The sequence below is a fragment of the Raphanus sativus genome, unplaced genomic scaffold, assembly GCF_000801105.2.
Source record: "Raphanus sativus cultivar WK10039 unplaced genomic scaffold, ASM80110v3 Scaffold3419, whole genome shotgun sequence".
Taxonomy (NCBI): domain Eukaryota; kingdom Viridiplantae; phylum Streptophyta; class Magnoliopsida; order Brassicales; family Brassicaceae; genus Raphanus; species Raphanus sativus.
Window position 1 is genome coordinate 1 of NW_026618725.1, and position 7,713 is coordinate 7,713.

The 7,713-nt window shown below is 32.7% G+C and overlaps 2 protein-coding genes and 1 non-coding gene across 3 annotated transcripts; all 3 read left to right on the forward strand.

Moving 5' to 3' along the window:
- The first annotated feature begins 2,276 nt into the window (after positions 1-2,276).
- LOC108839160 (uncharacterized) lies at positions 2,277-2,891 on the forward strand. Its single transcript, XM_018611984.2, is given in 1 exon segment — positions 2,277-2,891. A coding segment is annotated over 1 exon segment (615 nt).
- Positions 2,892-3,733: 842 nt separating this feature from the next.
- LOC108840257 (uncharacterized) lies at positions 3,734-5,062 on the forward strand. The gene is made up of 3 exons (XM_018613094.2): positions 3,734-3,970; positions 4,416-4,688; positions 4,920-5,062. The coding sequence occupies exons 1-3, from the start codon at positions 3,950-3,952 to the stop codon at positions 4,965-4,967; spliced, it is 342 nt and encodes a 113-aa protein (XP_018468596.1). The 5' UTR covers positions 3,734-3,949; the 3' UTR covers positions 4,968-5,062.
- Positions 5,063-5,482: 420 nt separating this feature from the next.
- Positions 5,483-5,563, forward strand: TRNAL-AAG (transfer RNA leucine (anticodon AAG)). The gene has a single exon. It is a non-coding gene; the product is annotated as a tRNA-Leu (tRNA).
- Positions 5,564-7,713: the final 2,150 nt, after the last annotated feature.

Genomic DNA, 7,713 nt, shown 5'->3' on the forward strand with positions numbered 1-7,713 from the left:
ATTTCCAATAGAAAAAAATAAAAAAATAAGGATACAACTAAAAATTAAATGATCAATAATTATTAGGTAGCCGGAAATTAGTCTAAAGTCTTAGGTTTCAAATTATTCATGAGCCAAAATTACAGGGGTTAGTGAAACTATATTTTACGAATTGCCTCTTTCCTGGATGGAAGTGGTGGAGAAGTGACATCAAATGTATTTGTGAGGGGAAGATGACAGAAACCAACATATGATGGAACTAAATATAACAATTTCTACATAATATATGTATTGTTCTAGAAAAACTACAAAGTAAATGTCACGATTGCTTTTACTATAAACAACATATAGTAAATTTATACGTTTTTAAAACATATTCAATCAGTTCCAATGCTTTTTTTTTCTGAACAACCAATCAGTTCCAATGCATTTTGACCTTTACAGGTTATAAGCTTCTCATTTTCCATGGTTTTTGATCTGTTTTGCTTGAATTTTCTTTTAAATAGTTATTAAGCTATTACATTGACACTATTTTCTCATATTGTATAGACCAATATATTAAATATATTTACATAAGAAGATTCATGCCGATAAAAATAATGACAGAATGTATACTAAAAATATTTACCCGACATGCCTTCGAAACAGTCTGATTGTAACAAAATTAGCATCTATTTTTTTTTTACAATTTGAAAATAGCGCAAAGATTAAATTAAAGTTTGAGATCTATATGCCGTTTACCCAGTTATACAAACTTTTTGGTTTTCTGCTACCGACGAAAAAAACTCTAACGACTAGCTAAAAATAGAGCCACCACCAACGATTCTTTGTGAACACAATTTCCTACCTCAAAGACATTTTGAAGCAAAACTCGGTACACTGTCTTAGAAGACAAATCTTTATGAAAAATAAATTTTAAAATTTCATGTTAACTTGATCTGCATGTTAATATTTATAACACAAAACACATTCCAAAAAGTCCAAAGTTGTTAACTTTTGATCCCACTGCCAATAGCCCTAATGGTTACTGGCCAATATATGAAATACTAAAAACTTCACTCAAACTAAGCACATTACAAATAAATATAAATCAATTTACAGACTCATGTTTTCTATTTTTTAAAAACAACCAAAAACATTTATCCAGTTATTACTTCCAAATATTAAACCAAACGAAATAAATAATAATATCATACAAGAATTAGTTCACTCCATGCTCAATATTTATAAAAACCATAAACGTTATATACATTTTTCTTGCAAATAAAAATATAAAACACATGTAATGAAAATATGCAATTATATAATTATATACATCACATGTTAAGCATATCCGGCGCGAAGCGCCGCCCGATCATTTATTTGATGTTATGTGTCATAGTATAGTTATTTTTTTAATCAAGTTATGTTGTTAGCAAACTCCCGCGGGGGTGATACATGTAAATAAACTTATCACATATAATTTCTTTTTATCTAAATTTAAAAAAAAAAAACAAAAACCAGTATCATATATCTCTTGCAAATGCAAACATAAAACACAAACCATAAATTCATACAAAAAAAAAATAATCTAAATCACAATAAAATTATATCCCGCCCGTAGGGCGGGCCGAACCTAGTACATGAATACATGATTGTATAAGCAGAAGCAATGTTCAAAAAATCGTTACATACAAATTGTCACTGATTTGTCGCCATGTTGTCGTCTAAACCAATTTTCAGGACAACGAGTACAGTAATCAGTAAGTTTTTGAACGATGCAACTCCAATTTTGTGGATAAAAACAATTTTAATTGCTATATCACTCTTCTTTTTAACGAAGACCAAAAAAGAAATCAGTAGATCTTAAAGACTTCATGGATATAAATATTACATTTCCCTAATTAAAATGTCTAAATCACCTCATATACCAATACATGATGCAAGTAAATCAGTAAGATATTCTCCAATAACCAACAAGCTCGAAAAGAATAAATAAACTTTCCATCATTGTTCTGAGCATTAAAGTATAACCCTACCAAATGTACAAACTCTAGTTAATGCTCTTATAAATGAAACCTCGCATTTCTTAACTCTTCTTCATCGTTCTCGATTCACAACTCATTGTCGGCTTGGCGTGAAATAGCTTGAGTTTTGAGGTAAATGTTTCTGCTAGTATACTCTAAATTATGAAAACAAAATAAAAACATTCAATAATAACCACTGAAAATGTCGTTTTTATAAACTTTTTCTTTTGAACATTTTCTTTCGTTTTTATAAACTTCTGACAGGTTATTTTTTTCTCAAGGAATATAAACATGCACCAAGAAACTCTGCATTATTATCAGTTGTGGAAACTTGCTGTCCAAGAAAGAGACGAAGCAAGAGAACAACTGATTCACTCACTTGCCGAAGCCTCTCAGTTACGGCAACTCTTCAACACCATACTGTGGTAGTAAGAGCAAATACCTTGTCATCAGCCAAAAGCAACAGATGAAACTACTCAAAACTGTAACTACAATCACTTCCCCGTAGATTCTCCGTCGCGGTTCTCGTCTGCATCGCCGCTGGATCACGTCTCGAGTGTCACTTCATCGCCGTTGGATCTCAGCTTCCGGTCGAGTCAGATGCATGTTGTTGTCGAGAAGACGAGAGATTACGAGACCGTTGTGCTGGAGATGATCGGTGGAGTGTTGCCGGAAAACGGTCAGTTTTTGAAGGCTGTTAGTGAAGCTGGATCGTTGGTTGAGTCATTGTTCATAACCGGTCCGGTTCCGAAATGGAAAAATTATCCGGTTCAGTTGGCCAGTCAAATACCGGTTCTAAGTAATAGTAACACTGGGAATTGGAATTATGGTGGTTTGGAGTTTGGTTCGGGGGTCCAAGACCGGTCTTCTTCAGGCAAAATGTTACATTTTGGTTTAATGTCTTAAGTTCCGCATGAATTTTTTTCGGTCTGGTACGTGTAACGTTCTGAACTATTTTTGTGTTGCTAAATAATTTATTTGACCCAATAAAGAAATCTATATTTGAGGTTGATGCATGGTGTTCATACCTCTGATACTTATGGAGTCATCACAAATGACAAATCACTGCACCAACATGGCAACATGTTTGAAGGCACATAACATGCGTGATGCGTCTCTCATACAGGGTGAATAATACAGTGAGTGGCACATAACATGCCTCATTTAGCAAAAAAAAAAAAAAAACATGCCTCTCTCTCTGTCTCGTATTTTTTACTTCTTTGGCCAATGGCTTTGTCTCTGTACATTTTTCTTACAAATACCACCTCAAATACTTTTCAATCTAATATGGATTGATTCATGAGTTATGATATTATTAATTTGGTTGATCATAAAGAGCTCAATATATTTTTTATATAAATTCTTTTTAATTACATTATCGGATGTTTTTTCAAAAAAAGAGGTTACATCCGTTTTACAAAGAATATATATCATTTAAAAATGATTGAAATGCCTTTATATTTTTATTAATTATAACTATTTAACCAATGTTTTTGAATCAATGAAGTGTTCAGTTAATATTAAATGTAAAATAAGTTATATTGAAATTATAAAAATGATTTTTTTGTGTAACAAGAAAAAAAACATAAATATAATCTTTTATTTTCTATGATACAAAAGAGTTGTAAATAATTCGTAAATGGCATTCTCGTGATTATTACACACAACCTCGGACTTTCTGTAATTGTTTATAGCTACCTATACGTTATCATTGAGCCAATGGCCATGACAGAAATAAAGAAACTGAAAAATCATTTTGATTGATACAAGTCGAGCTGTCTTTTTGCTGTAATAATTTGACATCTTTAACATATATAGTATATACGATCCTGCCTGTCTCTCCAGCTTATCTTTCGCTAGCATCATCATCATATCGGCAGATACACGAAACATAACATAAAAGGTCACCCGATCTCTCTGTTTCTCATCTATCTACAGGCTTCTCTTTGACAGATTTGAATCAAATGGAGGAGGACCGAAAAGAGGTACGCACCATCTTCTTTTTCATCTGTTTTACTTCTCTTCTATGTTGTATGTTTTTCTGATCAATTCTAGTTTTGGACTAAGTATATCTCGAGATTTGCTTGTTTTGTTGCTACCGTTTGGATCTTGTCGGGCATCGAACTTGGGTTTCAGACTTTTAACAAGCTCCAAGCACTAGTGAATAGTGATACTGTTATAGTTATGAAAATCTAAGTCTGAGTAACCAGAAACAGAAAGTCAGAAACGTTGTCACCAACTCTGTATTTTCAGAACTTTGGTTACCTTCTTGGATTTATAAAAATATAATAATACTTTACTCGATCATTGTCAATCTTTATAATTTCAAAGCTTAGAAACAGACCAGTAAAGCAACAACTGAACAGTTCTGTGATTTTTTTCTAAAGTCTAAAATGCAATTAATGTGAAATCTTTTGTTAAATTGTGCAGAAGAACTCTCCATGGCTATCTGTGCCACAGTTTGGTGACTGGGACCAGAAAGGAGGAGGAGGAGCAATGCCTGATTACTCGATGGATTTCACCAAGATCAGAGAGATGAGGAAACAAAACAAGAGAGACCCTTCTCTAGCTAGTTTCGGCAACGAAGAAGAACTCATTAAGCCACCCGAGTCATCAGCACCAATCTCTAAGCTCACCACTGTCCATAGTGAAAACAAACGACATTTCTCTCCTGACCACCCTCACCAACCACATTCCCCTTCTGTAAGATTCCCAACCATTTTTTTTGTCTTTGATTTGATCGTTTCAAGCATAAAAATTTGCATTTAGGACGTAGTTTTGTAACCAAGATGTGTCTTATATATCTTAAGGGTTTGCTGAAAATATCTGGAGTACCTTAAATTATTGAACATAGTTTTATTGATCAGCCTTGTCTTGATCATGTTTGATGACTATGGAATAACATAAGAAAATGGTGTTGTTGTTTGGAAACAGGCAAGGAGAAGCATCTTCAGCTGCTTCAACTGCTGCGTCAAAGCTTGAAGGGATTCTTCTCTATCAAATATACATATTGACTTGTCATCCAAATATGGAAAATGAATGTGATTGACTCTTTCTTTTATATATGTTTGAATCCATCTGTCTATCTCTTTTACCATATGCACATAGCTCTATTAGAAGAAGAAGATTAGGTTAAAATTAAGCTGATTGCTTAGTCCAATGTGAATATTACTGACCACAACAGTATCCATGGTTCAGAAACATTAAGGCCTATTGGATGACAATTTTTTGTAAAAAAATGTACAGAAGATTAAATTCTCACTCTAAAAAACACAATAGATTTGTAGACAAAACAAAGAGACCACCATTATTTGATTCTCTAATGGACTTTAATATAAGCCCAAGAAGTATCTCTGAGTTTACGCTCGTCTCTTCACTTTTAATTTTCAGACTGGCTTCTCACTGCTTGATTACATTAACCGATCCTTTTATTTATGGTTTAACCTTTTCCATTATTTATTCGACAAATAATAATTGCTATATCTATAGAACAAAAAGTTGATATGGCCGAGTTGGTCTAAGGCGCCAGATTAAGGTTCTGGTCCGAAAGGGCGTGGGTTCAAATCCCACTGTCAACATACTTTTTGTTTTTTTTTTATATTTCAAGCTTTGGTTTTCAGATCCGTAACCGTATTTGGACCTTCTACCATAGGTATTTATTTGGGAAATTGCACTCTACAGCCATCAAACAATTAATAATTCATTGAGTAGCTAATTATCCTAACTTTTCACTGTTTCACATGTCTTTTATATAATATTGCTGTATTGCCCCTGCTTGAAACCGGAGAAACCTGCTATAAAAGAAAAATTAAATTAATAATTAGTATTCTGGAAAAATAAAACGTGTCCATTCCAGAATCACAATCTTTTGAGTAGTTTCTTCTCAGATTGTTTCCACTGCGTTCTCTGATTACAATCTTGACACTAGCTCGACTAACAAAAGGCGTTTGCAAAGAGGATTCAGTTGTCTGAGTTGTTGGTTCACTGCTTTCAAAATTTACAGAAGAGACGAGAAAGTAACAGACTCATCTACAACGGGTCGCTTGGCTACAGACAGGAAGCTCCGCGCGTCTGAAATCTATGGAATCGCCGACGACGTAAACGGCACCGCCGTGAGGTGTGTCAGCTCTTCCTTCCATCGCCCTAATCTCTTCGGTTTACTAGGCGGTTACATGTACTAATCCCACATATGCCGCTTGTTACAATTATTTTTATCGTTGTAAATTATCCAGAATTGATGGAGAAGATGAACAGTTTTTGTAATATTGTGTTCTATTCTATTATATGCATATGAAATAGAATAGTAAAACAATATGTATTATGAATGTTATATTCATGTTATGTAATGCAAAATAGTTTGTTACTATACATTTTATCATATATCGTTCCATTTAACAATTAATAAAAAATGTATTATTTTTGTTTTATACAATGCATTTTGCTCCATTCTATGTGGGTTTAGGGTTTATACATGGTTTTAGTGATTAAGATTTAAGATTTAGTTTTTAGAAGATGGGGGTTAAGGTTTGGGTTTAGTTTTTTTCCATTTTATTTGGGTTTAGAGTTTATACTTGGATTTAGGGTTTAGTGATTGAGATTTAGGGTTTAGTATTTGGAAGGTGGAAGTTCATGTTTGGGTTTAGTTTGTTCCATTTTATTTGAGTTTAGTTTGTTCCATTCTATTTGGGTTTAGGGTTTGTACTTGGATTTAAGGTTTAGTGATTAAGATTTAGGGTTTAGTATTTGGAAGGTTGGGGTTGAAATTTGAGTTTAGTTTGTTTCATTCTATTTGGGTTTAGGTTTTATACTTGGGTTTAGAGTTTAGTGATTAAGATTTTGGGTTTAGTAAAGAATGTTCTATTTTGTTCACCAATATGTACCATACTATATATATATTGTTCCATTTTATTTGGGTTTAGGGTTTAGTGATTAGGATTTAAGTTTTAGTATTTAGAAGGTGGGGTTGAGGTTTGAGTTTAGAGATCTTATCATGTATCGTTCCATTTGACGATTAATAAAAAGTATTCTATTTAGTTCATCAATATGTACTATACTATACTATCACCAATAAAAAGAATTCTATTACTTCACAATATATTGTAAACGTGCTATACTATATCCACCATATAGTATAGTGAGATGATACTGGTACACTTGATATTTGAAAACGTGAGAAATTGTTTATATTTTGGATGTAGATTGATATATCTAGGTTAGGAATATTTAAGTGGATGGATATGGTGTAATATAGTAAAACAATTACACATTATATTTGGTTTATAATCTGAGTAGAATATAGATTTATTAATTAGAGGTAGGAAACAGAAGTTACGTGGATACTTTCTATGTCTCACATTCTAAACAGCTGTCTATTAAAAGTGTCCATATCTTAAAGCGTTGATGTCATCTTTTTTTTTTTTACCGATGACTTGTAGTTGAAGAGGGTACAACCGAATAAATTGGAGCACAAATGATACTTTCTTCATTATGTCAACATCACTGTCATCTACTTAATTTTCGTTATGAATTTGGTCATCTCGCAAATTCACCCTATTTATTTTGGATAAGAGGAATTCCTATGTTTTCAGGTAACCCATGACCCGAGATATTCAATCAGTGCATCTTTTTAATGACATTCAAAGCAATAATGATTGCTTTCCTACTTTTTAAAGCTCAACAAAAAAAACTTAAGATAATCTTTCATCAATAGGGTAATTGTGTTAGTAAT

Coding starts and splice junctions, on each gene's coding strand:
- LOC108840257 (XM_018613094.2), top strand. CDS start 3,950: ATGGAGGAGGACCGAAAAGAG. Junction 3,971..4,415: donor TGGAGGAGGACCGAAAAGAG/GTACGCACCATC, acceptor TAAATTGTGCAG/AAGAACTCTCCATGGCTATC. Junction 4,689..4,919: donor ACCAACCACATTCCCCTTCT/GTAAGATTCCCA, acceptor GTTTGGAAACAG/GCAAGGAGAAGCATCTTCAG.